Here is a 22,685-nt window from a genome sequence, read left to right on the forward strand (position 1 = left end):
ACTGGCCAGAAGCTGGCCAGGTTGCCAGGTGCAGTACAGTTCCCGCTCTTCCGGCTCCGACTAGGGGGAGGGTGGAGTGTCCCGCCCCCAGGGAGGCGGAAGTTGTTGGTCCGGCTAAGGGGGGCCACTTCGTCACGCTTGGCATGTGTCCTCCACAAAGCCGTTGAGAATTACGCTGCCAGTCCTCTTCCCCAGTGGCAGCGAAGGCTGCCATCTGTGCAGGCGCCCTTGGGAGTGCGCCTGGCCTCCCGCGGGGTGAGCGGGAAGCGCTTCCCTTTCGGGCCGTGTCCGCAGGGAGAGCGCGTGCCGCCCAGGGCGGAGGACGCGCCTGTTTTCTAACGCACACGTGGAGCCTTGTGCTCCTACGAGGCTCGCTATAAACACGGCGAATGACGATCACCCGGCGCGCCTCCCGTTCTGAACACGGAGTCAATGCTGCGTCCACAGCTGTGCCGGGGCGGCCTTTCCCCGCCTCCATCCACACGCCATTCGTCGCCAGTCCGGCACGGCCTGCACCCCCGGACCGGAGCCTCGTCGCGCGCGGTGGGCCGGCCGCGGAGCGGACCTCATTGCTGGGCGTCTCCGCGTTGCCTTTCCGGCCCAGTCGCTCCGCGGATTTCCATAGGAAACGCGCTTATGTGGCGCTGCGGTCTGGACGCGGGAGCTGCGACGGCGCGTGGGCCCGGGAGCCTCCAGGGAGGGCGCCGGACTGGCTGGCCATTCCGCGCTCCGCCCGCGGCAGGCTCGCGTCGTTCCGCTGGAAGCGGCCCTGAGCCCGAGGAGGGGAGGAGGCGAACGGCAGAGGCTCCGCGAGCGCCGCTTATACCGGGCCGCAGCCTTCGCGCTCCGCGGCCCCCTCCGGCCGGGAAGCGCGTGGGACACCCGCAGGCCCGCGCCCGCCGCTAGGAGGACGCGGGCGCGGCGGCGCGGATTGCGCGGTCGCCCCGAGGGGCCGCGGCGGCGAGAGGGGGCGGCGGGCCGGGCCGCGGCGCAGGCCGAGCGCGAGCGGCGCCGCCGCGGGTGAGCGAGCGAGCGGCCGGGGCGCGGGGAGGGCGGCGCGCGCCGCCCACAGCGGCTGCGGATTGGCCGCCTCGCGGAGCCCGGGCAACGGGCGGCGCTTCCCGGGGCGGGGGCCGCCGCTGTCGCTGCAGCCCGAGCGGCCGTCGCAGCCCGCCGAGGAGACGGGCGGGGGAGCGCGAAGGAGGCCGGGGGCGAGGCCGGGAGCGGCGCGGCGCGGCCCGCAGGTGAGCTGCCCCCGGTTCGCCCCGCCCCGCCCCCGGGACGGGGAACGGCGCGGGCCGCCGGAGGAGGCGCGGGGCGCGGCTTGGGGCGGGGCCCTCGCTCCGGCGTGCCCCGCCCTCGCCGAACCCGCGGCCGCCGCCCGGCACGGGGAAGCGCGCTGCCCGCGCGGGCGGAGCTGCCGCGCGCGAGCCTCTCCCGGGAGCCGGCGTCCGGAGCAGCAGCGCCGCCGGCCAGGCGGGCCTTCCCGACGGAAGGTGCGGGGCAGCCCTGCGCCTCCAGCAGCTGCCCCTTCCGCGGCGGGCGCTTCCCCTGCCCCCCCTGCGGGCCCATCCGGCGGAGGGCCTTCCGCAGTCCGCGCCCAGGAGCGCACCGCCGCGGCCCGCCGCTCGGCCCCGCCCTGGCTCCAGGGCCAAGGCTCAGCCCGGCACCGTGTGTAGTACAACGGTGGTAACAAATCATGCCCTTGAGCATGTGCAGAACGCTCTGGTCCCAGCGTCTGGGCCTGTGCTCCAGCAACTCTTGAGAACAAGGGTGCCAGGGTAGTTTCTGTGCCGCTGCATAGATCTGACATAGTGCTGAGCTGCCACCCCACTCAGTGCATGAACACTTCCCCAAGTGTCAGGGCTTGGTGCCCGCACCTCCTCTCCAACCGCACAGCCTCTTTCGGGGAACCGTGTGCCAGGTGATGGGGAGAGAATGCAGCAGGCTGTGCCTCTGGCCGCTCCCAGGCCAACTGCAAGACGGGCAGGCCTGGCGTGGAAGACGCCTGGCCTGGGTGCCCTTCCTTCTGCTGCTGCTTGGGGCCATGGCATGTTCGTATTGCTAGGCCAGGTTGCTGCTGTGGGGCTGTTTGCCTGCCACCTGCTCTGTCAGGGGCAGAAGGGAGGGGGCTGTTTTGCTTTCCAAGGTGTGTGCAAGGTGGCTGGCTCCCAAGCACTTTCATACCTGCAGCTTCTCCCTGTGTTCATGGCTGAACTCTGTTGCCTCCACTCCCACACCTGGCTGTTTCTTAGAATCATAGAATAGTAGGGTTGGAAGGCACCTGCAAGACCATCAACTCCAACCCCCTGCTCAGTGCAGGAATCCAAGTCAGAGCATCCCTGACACGTGGCTGTCCAGCCTCGTCTTTAATGCCTCCAGTGTGGGAGAGGCCCCACCCCCGGGAAGTGTTTCCATTGTCATTTCTCCTGATGTTCAGCCGGAATCTGGCATCCTGTCACTTGAGCCCATGATTCCGTGTCCTGCACTCTGGGATGATCGAGAAGAGATCCCAGCCTTCCTCTCTGTGACAACCTTTCAAGTACTTGAACAGCGCCATCATAGCTCCCCTCAGTCTTCTCAAGGCTAAGCATGCCCAATCGTTTCAATGTCTCCTCATAGGGCTTTGTTTCCAGTCCCCTGACCATCTTTGTTGCCCTCCTCTGAAACCTCTCCTTCTTCAAGTGTGGCGCCCAGAACTGGACACAGTACTCCAGATGAGGCCTAACCAGTGCTGAGTAGAGGGGAACTAGGACTTCCCGGGATTTGGAAGCTATGCTTCTATGAATGCAGCCCAAAAGAGCATTTGCCTTTTTTGCAGCCACATCACGTTGTTGGCTCATATTCAGCTTGTGATCAACGACAATGCCAAGATCCTTCTTGCTTGTAGTGTTGTTGAGCCACGTATCCCCCATCTTGTAACTGTGCATTTGATTTCTTTTTCCTAGGTGCAGAGCTTGGCGTTTATCCCTATTAAATTTCCTTCTGTTGTTTTCTGCCCAGCGCTCCAGTCTATCCAGATCACTTTGAATTTTCTTTCTGTCTTCCAAAGTATTAGCTGTCCCACCCAATTTTGTATCATCTGCACATTTGATCAGCATTCCCTGCACCTCCTCCTCCAAGTCATTCATAAAAATGTTGAAGAGCACTGGGCCCAGGACTGAGCCCTGCGGTACCCCACTCGTTACCTCTCCCCAGCTTGAGAAGGTCCCATTGAGAAGCACTCTTGGAGTCCGATTCTGTAGCCAACTGTGGATCCACCGGATCGTTGTTTCATCTAGCCCATTTTGAGCTAGTTTGCTCATCAGGAGATCAGGATGTCGAAAACTTTGCTGAAGTCGAGGTATATGATGTCTACAGCATTCCCACGGTCTACAAGGGAGGTGACTTGATCAAAAAATGAGATCAGATTCGTCTGGCAGGACTTGTTCTTGACAAATCCATGTTGGCTTCGAGTAATCACGGCATTGTTGTCAAGGTGCTTCCAGATGGATTGCTTTATCATCTGCTCCAGAATTTTCCCAGGGATTGATGTCAAACTGCCTGGTCTGTAGTTCCCAGGTTCCTCCTTTTTACCCTTTTTGAAGATAGGAACAACATTAGCCCCCCCCCAGTCATCTGGCACTTCACCTGTTCATCTGGCCCTGGAGATTTGAACTCATTCAAAGTAGTTAGGTGTTCCTTGCCCATATGCCTGTCGATCTCAAGCTGCAATCCTGCCCTTTCAGCCTGTTCTTGGTCTTTGCCAGTAGACCTTCTTTTGGGAGAAGACTGAATCAAAGCAGGAACTGAGCACTTTTGCTTTTTCTTTGTCATCTGTTATTATTTTGCCATCCTTATTTAATAGCTGAATCACCATTTCTTTCCTCTGTCTTTTACTTTTCACATAGCTGAAGAAAGCTTTTTGTTGCTTTTAGCATCCCTCACTAACCTCAGTTCGTTCTCAGCTATAGCCTTCCTGATGCCATCCTGGCAATTCTGTGCTACCTGCCTGTAGCCTTCCTTTGTTGCTTGTCCTTCTTTCCACTTCCTATATGTGTCCTTTTTTGTTTTCAGGTCATCTCTAAGCTTTTTGTGAAGCCACACTGGCTTCTTCTGTTGTCTTCCACCTTTTTTTCTTGTTTGAATTGTTTGTCATTGTGCCTTGAGAATGTCCTTTTTTTAAAAACTCCCACCCATTTTGGACTCATTTTCTCGTTAAGAGTCACTTGCCGTGGGACCTTACTGATCATTGTTCTGCGTTTATTAAAATGGGCTTTCCTAAAATCCAGGGTATGCGTTTGGCTACACTCAGCTTTTGGTACCTTTAGAACCATGAACTCAAGTACAACATGGTCGCTTTCCCCCAGAGTTCCTGTAATTGCTACTTTATCCACTAAGTCATCCCTGTTGGTTAGGATCAAGTCAAGGATAGCTGATCCTCTAGTTCCTTCCTCTACTTTCTGTAGGAGGAAATTATCAGCAACACAAGTCAGGAATCTCTTGGAGGGGCTATGTTTTGCAGAGTTTGTCTCCCAACAAATATCAGGGCAATTGAAGTCCCCTATTACTACTACATCATGCTTCCTTAAAACATTGGCTATTTGCTTTTCAAAAGTTTCAGCCTCGTCTTCTCCTTGATTGGGTGGCTGGTAGTAGACTCCGACCATCAGGTTCCTTTTATTCTTTGCTCCATTTATTTTGATCCAGATGCTCTCGATGGGGCTACCAGGCTCATCCTCCTATATTTCTGTGCAGAGATAAGTATTTTTCACATACAGTGCAACCCCGCCTCCCTTTCTGTTCCTCCTGTTCTTTTTGAACAAGTTATCCTTCAATTATTGTATTCCAGTCATGAGAGTCATCCCACCAAGTCTCAGTTATACCTATCAGGTCATAATTTCCCTCTTGTATTAAGAGTTCAAGTTCATTGTGTTTCCCATACTCCGGGCATTAGTATATAGACATCGAAGACCATTTGCTTTATGGTCTGGCTTCCTTCCTACATGTCTGAAGACTATTATTGGGCACCATTAGAGCTGTTCTCTCCATTGCGGTGCATGAGCCTTTGTCCATTGTTACCCCCAACCTCCCTTCCCCATATGATTCAGTTTAAAGCCCTCCTGATGAAGTTCTTCATGCTGTGGCCAAACACATTCTTCCCAGCCTTTGTGAGGTACAGCCCGTCCCTTGCCAACAGCCTATCTTCCAGGAAGTATAGCCCGTGGTCCCAGAATTCAAATCTCTCTCGTCGGCACCACCTTCGTAGCCAGTCATTCACCTGGAGTATTTTTCGTTCCCTTTCTATCCCTCTTCTAACTACTGGAAGGATGGATGAGAAAACTACCTGGGCCCCAAAGTTCTTGAGTTTCTTTCCCAAAGCTTCGAAGTCTGACGTGATTTCTTTGTAGCTCCACTTAGCGGTATCATTTGTTCCCACATGGATGAGAAGAAAGGGAGACCTGTCAGTGGGCTTTGAGTGCAGGCAACCCTTCAGTCACGTCTCTAATCCATCCTCCCGGGAGACAGCATTCTTGTCCTTCAAAATTGCTCCTGCCTTTGGCATTCAGTCTGAGCAGCACAGCCTCTGCAGGCGGACAGCGTCTCTGGGCTTTGAACTACTTCTGTATATGTTTCATCAGGGGCCAATCATAGAATCATAGGATTGGAAGGGGCCTACAAGGCCATCGAGTCCAACCCCCTGCTCAATGCAGGAATCCAAGTCACAGCATCCACGACAGATGGCTGTCCAGCCTCGTCTTGAACGCCTCCAGTGTGGGAGAGCCCACCACCTCCCTAGGGAATTGGTTCCATTGTTGTATTGCTCTAACAGTCAGGAAGTTTTTCCTGATGTTCAGCCGGAATCTGGCTTCCTGTCACTTGAGCCCATTATTCCATGCCCTGCGCTCTGGGATGATGAAGAGATCCTGGCCTTCTTCTCTGTGACAACCTTTCAAGTACTTGAAGAGTGCTATCATAGCTCCCCTCAGTCTTCTCTTCTCAAGGCTAAACATGCCCAGTTCCTGCAGTCTCTCCTCATAGGGCTTTGTTTCCAGTCCCCTGATCATCTTTGTTGCCCTCCTCTGAACCCTCTCCAGTTTGTCTGCATCCTTCTTAAAATGTGGTGCCCAGAACTGGACACAGTACTCCAGATGAGGCCTAACCAGTGCTGAGTAGAGGGGAACTAGTACTTCCCGGGATTTGGAGGCTATGCTTCTATGAATGCAGCCCAAAAGAGCATTTGCCTTTTTTGCAGCCACATGACATTGTTGGCTCATATTCAGCTTGTGATCGACAACAATGCCAAGATCCTTCTCACTTGTAGTGTGGTTGAGACACGTATCCCCCATCTTGTAACTGTGCATTTGGTTCCTTTTTCCTAGGTGCAGAACTTGGCGTTTATCTCTATTAAATGTCATTCTGTTGTTTTCTGCCCAGCGCTCCAGTCTATCCAGATCACTTTGAATTTTGTTTGTCTTCCAAAGTATTAGCTTTCCCGCCCAGTTTTGTGTCATCTGCAAATTTGATCAGCATTCCCTGCACCTCCTCCTCCAAGTCATTCATAAAAATGTGGAAGAGCACTGGGCCCAGGACTGAGCCCTGCGGTACCCCACTCGTTACCTCTCCCCAGTTTGAGAAGGTCCCATTGATAAGCACTCTTTGAGTCCGATTCTGTAGCCAACTGTGGATCCACCTGATCGTTGTTTCATCTAGCCCATTTTGAGCTAGTTTGCTCATCAGGATATCATGGGGCACTTTGTCGAAAGCTTTGCTGAAGTCGAGGTATATGATGTCTACAGCATTCCCACGGTCTACAAGGGAGGAGCCAAGCTGCAGTCTAGCTGTTTATTGCGCTCTCGCCACATCTTGTCCAAGAATCTACAAAGGAACCTTGGGGAGCCATTGCTGCCTGTCACTGTGGACAACACTAAACAGATGGACCAGGGGTCTGACCGGCCTATGCGGCAGCTTCTGATGGCACATCTTCCCAAAAGGCCTCAAGTGTTACGCAGCTTAAATAAGGAAAGACTTATTTGCTAAGATCTGCAGCTGAACTGGATTTCCATTTTTGTGCAATTAGCACTTTTGCTATTATTGATGTATTGAATCTTTTTAAATTATTTGCAGCTCAGTGATCGTCTCGCCCTAAGACTGCAAATAAATAGCCCTCACATAACAAACTCCAAGCAAGAGTTAGTATCATTTCTGAGTTTTCATACAGATACTTTTACTAAATCAGGGATGTTTCTTAACCATTCCGAGTGTAGCTTGAGAAATCTGTCAATGTTTGTTGGGTACTACAACAGCTCCTCACAGCCCTGAGGCTGCATGCAAATCCAGGAAAAGAGGAGCAGTGATCTGGGGAACAAGGCAAGGGCAGTAAGGAGCAGCAATGCACAACTTCCCTGCCACGCAGCAGATGCTTGAGAGACCTGCAGGTGACCCAGCCTGGGAAAAAGCAGGTTGATCCTGACCAGCCTCTTCCCCTGCAGGGCTCCCCAGAGGCGCAGCTCAATGGCATCCCGCATCTTGCACCGTCTGCGACATGCGCTGACTGGAGAAGGGGAGCGGGATGGACTGGCAGGCTGCTGCTCGGAAGTGGACGAGTTCCCAGAAAGTTCTGAGCTGGAGGATGACACCGAGGGCCTCTCTACGCGGCTCAGTGGGACTCTGAGCTTCACCAGCAATGAGGAGGAGGAGGAGGAGGAAGATGACATCAGTGTGGTTAGGCAGGAGCGAGCAGAAGCCCTGTCTCCTGACCTGCTTGGTGATGCTGCAGAGAATGGAGGTAAGACCCTGATCAGGAGAGGCCGGGGCGGGGGGTAGGCAGGAGTTGGTGGTAATGATGACTATATATGAAATGCTGTAGGTGTGCCTGGTGCCTTACACAGTTACAGAGTAAAAAAGCTATACAGAAGCTGACAGTCTACAATTGACAGGGAAAATTCATCCCCCCACCTCTCCCTCAAGTTTAGAAACTGGGAACATAGAAGCAGCTGCCTTCCAGTCCCTGCAAATGTGGTAAATCTAGAAAACAAATATATATTTGAGACACATGAACAGCATAGCATAGAGGATAGTTAAATGTGTGATGCTTGACACATGTGAACAAGTTAAGAAAAAAATCCCGATTTCAGGCCAGTCAAGTTTAAACATGTCGTGGCTTCCACTATTCACAGTCCTGTGGGCAGCCACGGCAGGGGGCTGGGGTTTCATCAGACCCCAGCGTGGAGCCACCGAGTGTTGTGCTAGAGCTGCCGCAGCCCCTGAAAAGGTCCACAACCCAGCCTCTGCCATCCGCTTTCTCTCTCCCTCACCCCACCCCTGTACACACTGTGGTGCAGAGCACAGCCCCCCCTTGACCGAGCGCCGGGACAGTAACATGCTCACACGGCAGCTGCAGGAGCTCTGGCGGAAATCACGGGGCAGCTTCGTGCCCCAGCGCCTCCTGTTTGAAGTCACCAGTGCTAACGTGGTCAGCGAGCGCAACTCCAAGTACGTGGTGAGTGATGGAGGGAGGGCAGAGAAAGGACGCCAGGCTTGGGAAAGGGTCTTGATTGTAGCTCAGCAAAAGCCGACATGGGAGTGAATTGGCAGCTGGTTAGCAGGGGGGCAGAGGGGGGCAGGGAGAGAAATGGGCTTACCTGGCCCTCCCCCTTGAGCCCAGCCCAATGCCATGGGCAGGTGCTTGAGGCCCTGGGCCATTCTGGCTCTGCAGCACATCAAGGAGGGTGCTGGCTGGCCGCTCTGGGCTGGATCGGTGCCTTGTCCACACCCTGCTGTGTCCTCTGCATAAGTCTGCCTGTCATGTCTCCTCCTGTCCCTTGGAGTGCTGGATGAGTCTGGTCTTGACTTTTGTCTCTCTTCCCTTGTGCTGCGGTTTGGGCACTGCTGGCTCAGAAGAGCCTCAGGTAACTCTCGCATGGCTGCTGATGCTTCAGCTGCCCTGCTTCTGAGCTCTCCCATGCTGCTCAGGGATCAGCTGGGGGGGGGGGCACCCCAGTGGGTCTGGCACTGGCCCGGGTGGGTGGGTGGGGCACGCCTGCTTGCCTTGCTGGCTGCCATCAGGCTTGGCTGGTGGGTGGAGGGGAGCAGATCTGGGCATTCTGCCTTCCCTCACCCTTTGATTCTGCCCACAGCTCTACACCATCTACTTGATCCGGGCAGGGCAGTTTGACAAAGCCCCTGCCACCATTGCCCGCCGCTACTCGGACTTTGAGCGGCTGAACCGGCGCTTGCGGCGCCATTTTGGCAATGACATGGCCAGCATCTCTTTCCCGCGGAAACGGCTGCGGCGCAACTTCACAGCCGAGACCATTGCCAAGCGCAGCCGGGCATTTGAGCAGTTCCTATCCCACCTGCACTCCTTGCCAGAGATCCGCCGCTCAGCCGAATACCTGGAGTTCTTCTTCCTGGACAGTCTGCAGGGGGCTCAACGCTCGACTTGCAGCGGCACATACCGCGAGGCCCTGGCGGCCTGGGCCAACGCCTACCGGCTCCAGGACAAACTGGGCGCCTGCCACTCAGGCCACTTCTTGCTGACTCTGGCTGGCCTGGCAGTCTGCCACCAGGAGCTGGAAGAGTTTGGCGAGGCCCACGCCTCCTGCGAGCAGGCCCTGCGGCTGCTGGAGGGCCAGGACAGCCACCCGCTGCTGGGCCCCTTTCTGCAGACTCACATCCGCTTGGCCTGGGTGCTGGGCAAGGACAAGCAGCAGGCTGAATCCCGGCTGCAGCACCTGCAGGAGGCCAGTGTGGGTGGGCTGCCCACCCTGAAGGAGATGCTTCTAAGACAGCTATGGCCCTGAGCCCTTGTCAGAGGAGCCTTGGGTGTTGGGGGTGGGGCAGAAAGTGGAGGGGGGCTGAGAGTGGATGCCTCAGCAGAAAGAATGCAGCCTCTGTCCAGCACACACTTTCCCCCCGCTGCCCACCGCTGCATCTCAGAGCAGCCACTGGCTGCAGCCCAGCCTGCTCCTCTGGCCAACAGGGAAGGGTGCTCTTACCTGGGCGCTGGAGAAGAGGGATGGTGGCATCTGCCCCATGGAATAAACACTAACTGTACAGCTTGGGTAGGGGTCCCTGGAAGCCAGTGGTGGGTGCCCCCCCCCCCAAGCTTGGGGTGCTCTGAGGCAGGTCCTGCTAGCCCCTGCTGCTGCTAGCTGGGACTCCAGCATACTGGGCCAGGTGGGGGTGTTAGAACTGCTGCAGTGCCAGAGGCTGGGGAAGGGAAGCTTCGAGGGATACTGCTGAGGGACTTTCCCCTTGTGGTCTGAGCTGTCGGGGGCAAAGCGTTTTCCAGGAAGAGGAGCTCGAGTCTTGCTACTCCTGCAGTGGCACCCTGGCCCCTCCCCCTCACAGCCTCAGGCCAGCAGACCCTTGGGGGCACTGCAGTCACTTTATTATCAGCCAGCTTATTAGCAACAGGGAAAGCCAAAGGCCAGTCTGTGGCCACAATGCCCAATAAAATGATACCATCAGTGCTGCTGTCCATGAGTCTCTGTGCTCATCCGCCTGTTTCCAGCTGGCTCAATGGCTGCTTCCAGGCTAGGGTCAGGCATGGATGTCTTGACCCAGTCCATGAGGGCCTGGCCTGCACCTCCTAACAGGAGCTGTGGCAGGGCAGGAGGACGCACTGGCTACAGCTTGCTTGTGGCAAGAGGCTCTTGCACTCTGATGACTCCTTCCTGGGCACAGCTGGCAGCCAGCACACCGTCCCTGCGCCACAGCCGGCCGTGCACCAGCCCCCGGCACCCACCTGTGTGGGGGGAGAAAGAGATTGGCTGGAGATGCTTTACCTCTCAGAAGACTCTTCCTCAACCTGGCATATCTCCCCACCACTGTGTGCAGGCACCACCTACCAGCCCACGGGCTCTCACACTCATACAGCATCCAGTGATCGGCTCTGAAGGGCGCATGGAACCACATGGAGTGATCGAGGGAGACCATGAAGCTGACTTTGTAGTGCTGGTGTGGCAGCAGGGCCGTCTGCAGGAAAGCGAAGTCGGAGATGTAGGCAGCCACACAGCAGTGCAGCTTCATGTCGCATTCACCTGTAACACAAAAGTCACCTGCTAAGAGCCCAGCCTTGCCCTGAAGAAAAAAGCAGGAAGCAAGGAGGTGGCAGCTGGGGCCAGCTGAGGGGCCAGGTTGTCCCGATCCAATCTGCTGAGCAACTCTCTGCCACGTATAAGCCATCAGATGGGCCTGAGAGCTGTCTGCCCTGCACGTGCCTGGGCAAGCATGAAAGCCCTAAAAACCTGTAAGGTGAGCTCCTAGCCTATGGGATCTACAGCTGCCTCTGAAAACATGGCCATGCAGAGGAATCAGCTCTGCAGCCGAAGTATGCATGACTTGCAGTCCTCACTCCACAACTCCCTTCCCCTGCCCCAAAGGTGGTTTTTTAAAGGTCTGCAGAACAAGTAAATTGAATATTAGTTCAAACTAAAGTATACACATCAATCTTTGGCTGTTCTTAGCCCTACACTTAGGGTATGTTCCAGGTCAGTGTGTGAAAAACCCCAAGCACACTATTGGAGGAAACATGTTGTAGGCAGCTGCCTAGGTTTTTTTTTTTTTTTTTTTTTTTTTACCAATGTGGCCTCTGGCCCGCACCCAGAAGAGCTGCTTGGGCTCCTGTGGGTTCCGATGGAACAAGTCAGGTGGGTTGACCGGCTTTATCTCGATAGGAACTTCCTGTGCCAGCATCTTGTTGAGGCCCTTTCTGTACCTCTCCAACAGGTTTGGGTCCCTTTGAAAAAGCAGACACAAGCATGAGCTAGACGGGGGTGCCCCAGCCACTGTGCTTTGTACTAGCAGCAGAGAGGAAAACGGGGTGGGTAAGGCTACTGCAGCGCTGAACAGAATGTTCAGCTGCACCAGTCTCAACAGACACACTAGCTGAAGTTGGCAGAAGCTCTCTCACAGGCCAGAGGACTATGATTCTGCATTGCTGCTGGGGAGGGAGGGACCAGGAGCATGGCTTGGTGTGCTCAAGACTGTAGAAGAGGCAGGGGGGCCTCAGGTGGGTTCTCGGTGCATTTGCCTCAGGAAAGGCTCTTGCCCTTTTAAAGAACATCAGAGAAGGCCCAATCCCCACTTCATTCTGGGACAGGAGAGGCTACACGGTCCTGTCAGCTCCATCCACAGAGAGTCCCTGGGCCAGCCAGGAGCAGTAAAGGCAGGCACCAAGGGCTAGGCAGAGAACCTCCCCTGCACCACCCTGCCACTCACTGTAAGTACTTCTGGATGAGCTCCCCTTGGGTCAGCAGCTCCTCTGGGAGGGGCACGTCGGGCATGTGGAATTGGTGCTGCATGGGGCTTGCCTGAGCCTGCTGGAAGGAGGCCTGGCAGATGAGGATGGGCTTCCCGTGCTGGATGGCCTTGACTGACCGCACCGAGAAGCTCCTCCCAGTGCGGGTGCGCTCCACCTGGTACAGAACTGGCACCGTGGGGTCCCCTAGAAGTATGAAGGGCCTGTGGTGAGCTCACTTGCTGTTCCAGCCAAGGGATCAGTAGAGTGCTATGGCTGCTGTGTAAGCAATGCTCACACTCACTGTTCCCCTTCTTCCACTCATCTCAGAGATCAAATACAGTATTTTGTTAGGCAGGTAGGTGAACTAGCTACTCTCACACACATAGGTAATCTGGCAAATGAAACATTGCATGGCTGGGTTAGCTAAGCAGCATCATTTGAAGGGGGGCACAGATATGTGTTATTTTTGTGGGGCAAAGCCTGGCACCTCCGCCCCCTATTGCTCTAGGCCCTGCCAGGCCAAAGGTGACAATGAACTAGGTCTGATGTCCATGCCTCGCCTTTATAGCTGCTGCAGTTTCCTGCAGTTCTGCCTGCTAAGACTTGGCCTGGCTGGACATGGAGAAAGAAACAGGAGTGTCCCTCTCTGGCCAAGGAGTCAACACACACAAATTCACCATCATCCACTAAAAGCAGCAGGTTTAAGGCAAAGAAAAGGAGACAGTACTTAGACATTGCAGGGAGGAATCCATGGGAGTCACAGCTGCAGAGTTGTGCTAACCACTGGTGTGGCTGACTTTGGGGGGAAAAGATGAAATGAATACGCAGAGAATAGATCTAGCAAAGGGTGTTTGCCATAACGACAGTAGTGGGAAATTGAACCTCTGTGATCAGAAGCAGATTCCCACTGATAATTAGCTGTGAGGGCCAAACAACCAGGAACGGCCATCTCCCATCGTGCCTGGCTTGTGAGCTGCTTTTGTCAATTCAGCCGCATCCCAGGGCCCTGCTACAAGTCTGGGTGGGTACACTGTTCAAAAATTCCGCCCCCTGCCACACATCCTTCTTTCCCTAGAGGAATGGCTGTCATTACCTGCTCTCACAAAGTAGCAATGCAAGGAATGGACTTGGACATCCTCACTCACAGCCTTTGCTGCTGCCACCAAGGCCTGGCCCACTATCTGCCCGCCAAAGAGCCGCTGTGTTACTGGCACCCAGTAGTGCCTTCCGCTAGGAGAAAGGAAACAAGGAGAGCTTAGTCCCAGGTGGAGCGCATGTTTCCGGCCGCTGCTTGTCCTTTGGATCCTCCCATGGAGCTTTGGGGAGAGGGCAGGCAGGCAATGCGGAGCCGCATCAGGCTCGGACGATGCGTGTTCTGTGCATTGCCAAGCGGAGCCTTAGGATCCACGCTCAGACTTGCTAGGAGCAAACACTGTGAAAGGAGTCTACCAGTAGCAAGGGCAGACATGCGGCCTGCTGTTTGAGACAACCTGGGGAAGCACAAGCAGCTCATCCCTGAGGAAATGCAGAGCCCCAGGCTCAAATTCCCATGAGATGGAGACATACTTGGGCTCGGTCATCGCGTGCGAGGCAACCATTCCCGTTGCATTGGCTTGCTAGACGGAGACGGCCCTTGTTATTGTTAAACGCACAGAAGCCAAAGCATCCGGTTCCAGCAGAGGGCGCGGGGGCCTCTCGCGGGTGCGCCGCAGCCGGAAACCCAGCAAGTCGAGCTTCCCCATCGCTGCCGCGCCTCCTGCGGCTGCCTGCGCACGAGCCCCGCCAGATGCCGGCTCGGGCGGCGGCGCCGAGTGCGACGCCAGGCCCCTGCCCGAGGCGCCCGCATCCCCGAGGCCCGCCCCTGCTGACCGGAAGAGGTCCGAGTCCAGCAGCTCCAGGTTCAGGACGCTCGTGACCAGGACGCTGCGCAGGTCCCCGGGCGGAGCCGACGAGTCTGCTCCGGCGCCCTCTCGGTCGAAGACCCGGAAGCGGCCGCTATCTGAAGGGACAACCATCTTGAACGGTCACGTGACGGAAGCCTGCCGGAAGTGTGTGCAGACAGGCCGGAAGTGGCTCTCCCGTCAGACGGCCCATCGCCCCTACCTCCGGCCGTGGCGGGTACAAATAGGAAGTTCCCGCCCTGCCGGTGGAGGCGGGGTCTGTGGTGGGAGTGGCTGGCTGGTGCGTCGATCTTGCGTCGCGTGCTGGCGATTCCCGCTCTCGATTGGCCGAGCAGCTGCTACTCGAGCACCATGGCCGTCCATTGGTGGGTTCCCCGCGAGGGGCGGCCTTTCCCCCGAGCTATAGGAGAGCGAAGCGGCGTTTGTGGGGCTTCATCTGTAATGCGCCCGAGGGAGGCGGCGGCGGGAGAGGCTGGACGCGGGCAGGGCCCCGGGGGGCGGCGGCGGCGGCGGCGGCGGCGGCGGCGGCGGACGAGGCCCCGGGCCGGCAAGGGCTCACGCCTCCGCTCCCTGTGAGGAAGGGGCGACTGGGCTGCGCCCCCGAGCTCCCTTCTCCTGTGAAGTAGAGGCCAGGGAGGGACGGGGGGTCAAGCCTCCCTCCCCGCCTCTGGCGACTCCTGAGTAGGCCTGAGTCCCTCTCCCCGCTTCTGCCCCAGAGAGGAAGTAGAGGGTCTGAGCAGGGAGTCCACCCCCCCGAGGGCTTCCTCCCTGGCCGGGGGCGGGGGCAAAGCTGCCCCAGCAAAGAAGCCACAGCAATGCCCGCATTTACCCTCCTGTGAGAGGACGCACACATACAGGGGGGGGGGGGGCTCTAATGGGCCCCTAGGTAGGGGGAGGTGTCAGTGTGCCGGGCCTGCGTGGCCCTGCTTGGCGGCCATGGAGCTTGGCTCTTCCTTCAAGAATTACGAAGATTTCCATGAATGCTTCAGCGCCTACAAGAAAAAGAACCGGGTGCAGTATGGCTTGAAGAGCTGCGTCTCTGTGCGTTTTCACAACCGCAAAAATGGGACAAAAATCCGTGAGGACATCACGTAAGAATATCTGCATTTCAGGCTGAGGGTGGGGGCGTTACCCTCACATAAGTCCTGCACTTGTTTACTCAAAACCTTTATGAGGTCTTCCCACTTACCCATCTTTGTTTACAGTTTGAATGAACAAAAATATATACCGCACTCTGTTTGTTCAGAAACGTTACTTTCCATAGTCTCGGATGAAGAAGGCCCCTTTCCCATCACCTGCCACCTCAGATCCTTTGAACTGGAGATGCTGGTGGGGTTTGAACCAGGGACCTTTGGCCTGGTTCAACTGACCTTTGGCCTGGTTCAACTGACCTTTGGCCTGGTTCAACTGCTCTGGCACACAGTTGTGGGCACCATACTTGGTTATCATAGAATAGGAGAGTTGGAAGGTGCCTATGAGACCATCGAGTCCAACCCCCTGCTCAATGCAGGAATCCAAGTCAAAGCATCCCTGACAGATGGCTGTCCGGCTTCATCTTGAATGCCTCCAGTGTGGGAGCACCCACTGCATCTCCAAGGGTAGTTATCACTGAACAAGAGAGCGAACAGCTTTTTCGGTAGCGTATTTTTAAAATCCCCACAACAAAGCTAAGTGAGCACGTCTTGATCAAGGTGGAACTTAAAAGTAATTTAAAGATGCCAACTCTGGCATTGGGAATATTGCCCAAAAAGATGGGACCTCCCTTTGGAAGGAGGGTTCCTGACTAATTTGTTGCTCAGTAGCTCACTTGGGATACCTGACAGCATGCAAAATGTTTCTGAAAGTTTCCACTCAATCTCAAGGGTTCAGGTGTCAGGCATTCAACAAAACTGGGTCCCAGTGACCAGGAAGGCTGCATAGGATGTCAAGCAAGCATGACTGAATTTTTGTGGTCCAGAGAGGGAGTCATAACAACATGAGAAGAACCATATCGGATCAGACCAAGGGTTCATCTAGACAAAGCTATTAATTACCATAGCCAAGGGTCACAGGACTATCCAGTGGGATTGGGCAAACAAAGGTGAGAAGCAGTCAGAAGGACAATGTAGTTGTGGGTTCTTTGGCCTCTGGTAGCACAGAGAAAAGGCCTGGCAGCTTCCCAGATCAATAAGCTGCCTGGACTGTGCAGCTGGCACTGGAGGAGGAAGTGGAGGGGGATCGGTTCTCAGGAGGATTCCAGCCAGCAATATCTGTACCCTGGCCCAAAACACCTGCTATTCCCTGCCCTCTTCAGATTGGCCTGCATGGCTCCCAGCTCAGGTCTCATGGCACTTTGTGTCTCATTAGCTGTTTGGGCCCACCTGTATTCAGTTGACTGGGCAAATATGACTTGTCTGAGGCTACCCAAGGAAATCCAAGACTCGGCAAAGATGTATTTCTTGATGTTTATTTAGCATATTTAGATTATGCCATTCTTCCATAATAGAATTCCAGATGGCGTAGATTCATATTTCCTGGCCGTTTCCCATCCAGACGCTGACCAGACCCAGACCTGCTTAGATTCAGCAAGATAGCTGCATCATGTGCTTGTGCTTGCAGACCATGCCCTGTGACCATGAGGCCCCAAGTCCACTCTGAGTACACTCTCTAGACCCCAGATAGTTCCAGTGCCTCTAACAATCACAGAGTGGCTTTGCAGTGTCATTAATCATAAGAGTTGGCTCAGCAGGGCGGCATTTGCACTACACTAGAGAACTGAAACCCAGAGCAATGCCTGGCTCACTTGACTTCTAATTTTCTTTCCAATGACCCAGGTTCATGCAGGTGAAATTTGGCTGTGTCCGGTCAAGGGAATACAGCAAGAAGAGGAAGCAACAGCCCAATTTGTGCCCAGCATACTTTGTACTACAGTATAATGAGGAACTGGACCTACTGGTGATCAGTGAGCTGAATGGCAACCACGTCCATGCAGAGTCCAAGGCTTCCTCAGTCACCTCTGATTCTCCACCTGTGGCCAGAGTGCAAACAAAAATGGCTGGCTCTAAAGCCTGCAGTAGCCCTCCATCCAAACTGCGCAAGGAGCAGTCTGCTGGGGGAGAAGATTGTGAAATGGACAATAATGTGAGTGTGAAGGTTGAACTGGATAGTGGCATGAGTGTGAAGGTTGAAATGGATTCAGAGGAGCCTCCACTTCTGCCTCTTCCTCCTTCTCCTCATAAGGAGCCAGAAATCTCTCTGACAGAGAAGGACAACACCTCCAATTCTGCTTTGGTTCGAGTTGCTGAAGTGATGAAGAACTTTCTGCGAGTGGACATGGGTTCTTTGGCCTCCATCAGTGTGGGCAGTGATCAGGATCTGGAGAGGCTAAACTTCCAAACCAGCAAGATGAAAAGCTTGTTTGTCAAGTTCCCTGAGAGCCTCTTGCTGCACCGGGTGCAGAGTGAGAGGCGCCACATGCTGTATGCTTTCCTTGTGGAGAGCAAAGACCGTGTGGGGAAGCTGGTTCACTTTGCTATCCTGAAGGAGGACACTCAGGAGAATGCACGGAAAATGCTCTTGGTCTTCAAGGAGTTCAACCCTGAGTGGCAGAAGGTCAAGGTGGTTTTTGTGGACATGTCCTTTCTCCACCGGGATATTCTACAGGAGCTTTTCCCCTCAGTGCAGGTACTTCTCTCTGTCTACCACACAGTGCGGCTCCTGGAGAAGAAGCTGAAGGAGTCTCATGCCTCTTTCGCCTTCAAACATAACTTAAAGTTGGCTTTGAGGGAAGCTGTCTTTTCCACCTCCAGCACAAATCTGAACACACTGTCTCAGCTGGTGAAGCACTTGGTAGACCAAGACTTGTATGAGTACCTTCAGTGTAACTGGTTCTCCTGTGAGATGCTGTGGTACATGCATGCTAAGAAAGGTCTCCATTCCTGCAGCACCTACATAGACAGCTTGGATCTTATCACTCAAAAGCTTTCCAACCTCTTCAGCACACAGCTGTCCCTGGAGACAAGCATCCTTCGCTTTGTGGAATATGCAGATTGCTTCAACACCAAAGGCCTAGAGAATTTGAACCAGGGCTTCTCCAGCTTGGAGGAGGACAGCCGCAGTGGCCTCATGGAGGAGTTAAAAACACAGACCCGTGCCTCTGTAAAGCGCAGCTCCAGTACCACCTCTCAGCAGCCCCCAGTCAAAAATGCTACAGAGCCCCCCAAGCAATTTACCAGGCATAGTCCAGCCAAACCTGTGGCCACCATGCTAGCAGCTCTGCGGGAGACCTGCACTGACCTAGCTTACCAGTTGTGTCTGAATGAGTGGGATGTGGTGCAAAAGTCTATCCAGCTCCTGAATTCCTCCAGGAACAAGACAACAGTTCAGCTGCTGGAGGACACTCATCAGATCAGCAAAGATGGCAAGAGCTGCAGCTGCTACTTCTACTGCCGCTACCAGTTGCCTTGTCGGCACGTCTTGTCCATGCTTCTGGCTAACCGCCAAGTAGTAGAAGAAGCCATGGTTGGCAAGCGTTGGCAGAAGAAATACCAGCACCTTTCAGTCTTGGGGGAAAGCTTACTTGAGTATCCTGGCCACTGCATAGGCACCCAGGGGCCACTGGTGGCGGAAGCATCAGAGGAACGACAGGACAAAATCCAGTCTCTCAGCAAAGAACTGGGCAACCTCTTGCTACAGAGTGAGGGGGAGGAACTGGAGGAGCGCACCTCTACCGTCAAGATGATTGTGAACATCTGGACTAAGTGTTATGAACTGCAGGAGGAGGAGGTGGCAGCAGGGAAGCCCCTTAATATCCGCAATGTGGGAGACCTCCCCTTCCTCTGGGTGAAGAAGGAAGAGATGCAAGAAGTGGAAGCTACTTCAGTAACTCCTGATCCAGCGATAGAAGACAGCCAAACTTCTCTGGTTTGAAATCCCGCTGAGCAGTCTAGTTTGGAGTCGTGAGAGCAGCTCAGGCTGGTGGTGGCTCTGGCTATGCTCCAAGCCCACAATGGTTCTTCCCAACTCAAGAAACTCAGGGTTGCTGTTTAGTTTCTCAGCAATACAATGGACTGTTTCCCTGCCCCCATCAGTAGCTGCTCTTTAGGAAGACTTGCAAGCAGATGGAGGGCAGCATGGTTCCTTCCTGCCCTGTATGCAACAGAGGCCTGCACTGACTGACTAAGATACTGACACATCCACACACTCAAGTCAGGCCAGTAACATGGGCAGGGTATGATGGCCTTCAGGTTTTGTAGTGTGCCACTGCAGGCTTGACAATCAGGAAAGCTCTACTTCATATTGAGGGTTTTATCCATGGGATCGTCTGTTCTGGGATTTTAGTTCAGTGTGTTTCTTGCCAAACCTTGTCTGTTGCTGTTGACTCAAATGTATAATTCCTCTGATTTCCCCTGTATTTTTCTTCACTGGAGGTGATTTTAAGCAACCCCACCTGGAAGGCTTGTGTTCTGTTCCTTCAGGTGGGGAGAGTCTCTGGGCCTGATGCATGCAAGCAGCACTGTCTTCAGCTCTTGTTCTGGTTGTGTTTCTGCCATTGTGCTCCTGGGGTGGAGGCTGGGCCCCCGCCTCAGGCAGCAGACCTTGGCGGGTGGGAAGTGGGACATCGGTGCTTTGGTTGCTTTGAAGCCTCTGCCAGCAGGGGCTAGTTTTGCTGCTATTTACTGAGACCAAATTAATTGTTGAAAAACAAATTTGACTCTGCTGCTTTGTTGCTGAACTTATTTTACATTTTGCCTTGTAATGCAAACCTTTGTCCTTCTTCTTGGCTATAAAAAACCCTTCAGTCTACCAGGATATTCTTGAAAAGCCCAAATATGGATTTGTGATGAAAAAATCATACCATAGTAATTTAAGGGTGCATACTTTTTTCCTTTTGAGAAGGTAACGAGTTCAGAAGACTAATGGAACAAATGGACAAGATTCTTCTGTTAGTCCCATCTGCCATTTGAAGGCTGCCCTAAAGTATTGCACACAAATCCAGTGGATATTGCTAAAATGCTGATTTGGGAGGAAGTGATTAGAGGCCATAGTGTGTAGGAATGGGTTACCCTTCCTGCACCTTCTCTGCTCTAAATTGCACCCCCACAAGGGATTCACTTGTGCTGGCCAGGGGGAAATGGATGGGGTATGCAACTTGGAGCAGAGATGCAATGGGGACCTCTCTCCACTCCAAGTTGCCCCATTCCAAAGCTTTTTTTTCCCTGGAAAAGCAGCTGTGGGTTGTTTTTTACCTGAATATGTGCATTGAGCAGGGGGTTGTACTCAAAGGCCTTGTAGGTCCCTTCCAACCCTACTATTCTATGATTCTATGTTCTGCTTTAAGAGAACTTGAGAAATGTGACATTAACATCACAATCCTATGCATGTCCCACTGAGTTCAATGAGACTTCCTCCAAGGTAACTGTATAAGATTGCAGCATTACTGTGGTACAACTATGTAAAGGTAATGCTGCTTTATACTGCATTAACAGGAAACTTTCCTATAAGACTTTGGTATTTCTTCTGAATTGTTCAGCAGCAATAAACTCTTTGTGGGAGTTCAGTTCTGTGTACCCCAATTTAGGAGCTTGTTGAGTTTGTTTGGAAGCTGTCCTAGGCGAGAAACATTTTTTCACTATTTAAAGCATTTCTGTCCCACTCCTCAGCCAAGAAGGGGGTCCTGGTACAGCTTATAAGCAGCCAATAAAAACAAGGCAGTCCATGCCTCCAGGCTTACAATCTAAAAGGCAGGACATGGAACAAAGGATGGAGTGGGAAGAGGAAAAAGCAAGTAGCATTTTAACAGAACTGGTGTAATCATCCTGCTTCCCATTTGTCTCTCTCTGCTTCAACCTGCTGGAATGGCTAGTGATGGGGACAGTTGAGGGAAGAGCCTGGTGGAGGTGGTCTTTAGCCCAGTAAAAATGAGCTAAGAAATGGAGGAGGTTGCTCCATTATGACAAGACAGTTATGAAGCTTATTAACTGAAAAAGTGTGGGAATCTCTCCTTGGAGGCTTTAAAGTAACGGCTGGGTGAACATATGGCAAAGATTGGGTTATTGTGCTGAAGAATATACTGAGAGCTGTCTCTTAGACTTTGTTCCAGTCCATCAGTGCCTGTAGGACCCTCTTTATAATAGCTGAGGAATCTTAAGATTTTTGCATGAATAAGCCCTCCCTTCTGCAGTCAAAATGAGGGAGGCCATCTGAGCTTGGGTGTGGGGGGGTCTTCCCCTCCAAAGTACAGATTTGTGTATAGAGGTGGGAAGTTACAAGAGGATGGGGAGATACATAAATGGTCAGTTACCTTGGACCCCTTTGCCACACTTCTGGGTTTCTGGCTCCTTCCTTTCCTCAGAAATGTCCAAAGTTGCCTCTGCATTTCTGTGCTTCTGTAAAGTCTTGAGTGTCTGCACAATTTGGTGTGATTGCAGAGCTTGTGTTAATAGAAGGGACTGCAAGAGGGAAGGTAGGTGCTCTTCTTGGGCTGTAACTGAAGGGCTGCAGCTTACAACTTGCTCTCCTGCAGTGTGTTAAGAAGAAATCCTAGTATCTATAAAAACTTACAATATAAACTTGTTTATAGCCAAAGGCCACTGTAGCCATAAAAACTAGGATCTGCTTTTTTCAGATCCTTTAGGGCAGGAGCTTGTTTGTTCCTTATAATTGTCTAAATCATGAAGACCACTGTTTAGGACTCCCTTAAGTAAGAGATCAGGTTTGCCAATGTCTGTAGGAAAAACTGCCCTGCCCTGCCAAACGCTATTGTGAATAATCAATACCGTGTGGGGTAAGGAGGGAGGCATTTCCAACTTCTGCCGGTTAAGATGCTCAGAGAGTTTGCTTGAGAAGATACTGGGGAGAGGCTCAGGTCTCTCCTAACCACTGTAGGCCTGACACCCTTGAGAATAAGGAATTGTTGCTTGAAGGTAGTCTGGATGACTTGGCCTTACAACACCCACAGGTGAGTTACTGCATGAAGGTGGTGCTGCCTTGTACGACGGCCCGTGACATAGTGCGGAGGGTTCTGTAACATGGAGGTTGAACCTGGGGTTTCAACTGTAAATGTGGTGCCTATTGTGAAAGAGGTGCACCTTTATTTGTGAAAATTGCTACCTTTTCTTTTGGCCCGAAGGCAGCTTTCAAATTAAAAGCAAAAATGAGAACAAAATGTATCCATTCAATAATTAAAAGAGCAGCATGGGCGGGGGGGAAACAATTTCTGCTTTTGGTCCTGCTGATGGGCTTCCAGAAGGCACATGGTTGGCCGCTGTGTGAAGCAGGATGCTGGGCGCAGAAGGCCGGCTTTGGTCTGATCTGGCGAGGCACTACACAGGGCTCAGCCTTTTACTCCGGATTAAGCCTCCTAGGGCAGCTGCTCGGGCACAACGCCCAGTTCTAGCCACTGGCCCGGCAGAGCCCGCCCAGCACGGGGGGAGCCTTAAGATTTGCACCAGGCCAGCTTCCCCCGACTTGGTGCTCTCCAGGGGTGTCGGACTACGACTCCCAGCGCCCCCCAGCCAGCCCTGCGGTTGGGAAAGGCTGCTGCAGCAGACCAAGGTCTCCTCCGGGGCGGGAAG

The 22,685-nt window shown here is 53.7% G+C and overlaps 3 protein-coding genes across 6 annotated transcripts; 2 read left to right on the top strand and 1 right to left on the bottom strand.

The window, feature by feature from the left end:
• Window positions 1-645: 645 nt before the first annotated feature.
• On the top strand, window positions 646-10,465 carry SNX21 (sorting nexin family member 21). 2 transcript variants are annotated; one of them, XM_084854931.1, is made up of 4 exons: window positions 646-1,020; window positions 7,473-7,768; window positions 8,325-8,482; window positions 9,120-10,457. In XM_084854931.1, exons 2-4 carry the CDS (start codon window positions 7,495-7,497, stop codon window positions 9,783-9,785), a joined length of 1,098 nt encoding a protein of 365 aa, XP_084711057.1. In that variant the 5' UTR covers window positions 646-1,020; window positions 7,473-7,494; the 3' UTR covers window positions 9,786-10,457. The 2 variants fall into 2 exon arrangements, with proteins under 2 accessions (XP_084711057.1, XP_084711058.1); XM_084854932.1 differs by having other exon boundaries at window positions 939-1,244; window positions 9,120-10,465.
• ACOT8 (acyl-CoA thioesterase 8) lies at window positions 10,092-14,255 on the bottom strand. Of its 3 annotated transcripts, XM_084854922.1 has the most exons (6): window positions 14,099-14,255; window positions 13,323-13,459; window positions 12,208-12,433; window positions 11,568-11,725; window positions 10,836-11,027; window positions 10,092-10,732 (listed from the first exon to the last, which is right to left on the bottom strand). In XM_084854922.1, exons 1-6 carry the CDS (start codon window positions 14,242-14,244, stop codon window positions 10,614-10,616), a joined length of 978 nt encoding a protein of 325 aa, XP_084711048.1. In that variant the 5' UTR covers window positions 14,245-14,255; the 3' UTR covers window positions 10,092-10,613. The 3 variants fall into 3 exon arrangements, with proteins under 3 accessions (XP_084711048.1, XP_084711047.1, XP_084711049.1); XM_084854921.1 differs by having other exon boundaries at window positions 10,362-11,027; XM_084854923.1 differs by lacking the exons at window positions 12,208-12,433; window positions 13,323-13,459 and having other exon boundaries at window positions 10,362-11,027.
• Window positions 14,256-14,664: 409 nt separating this feature from the next.
• On the top strand, window positions 14,665-22,248 carry ZSWIM3 (zinc finger SWIM-type containing 3). Its single transcript, XM_084854899.1, has 2 exons — window positions 14,665-15,221; window positions 16,944-22,248. The coding sequence occupies exons 1-2, from the start codon at window positions 15,067-15,069 to the stop codon at window positions 19,036-19,038; spliced, it is 2,250 nt and encodes a 749-aa protein (XP_084711025.1). The 5' UTR covers window positions 14,665-15,066; the 3' UTR covers window positions 19,039-22,248.
• The last annotated feature ends 437 nt before the right edge of the window (window positions 22,249-22,685 follow it).

The sequence above is a fragment of the Heloderma suspectum genome, chromosome 4 (assembly GCF_057233095.1).
Source record: "Heloderma suspectum isolate Gila_16-S chromosome 4, 16-S_ref, whole genome shotgun sequence".
Taxonomy (NCBI): Eukaryota; Metazoa; Chordata; class Lepidosauria; order Squamata; family Helodermatidae; genus Heloderma; species Heloderma suspectum.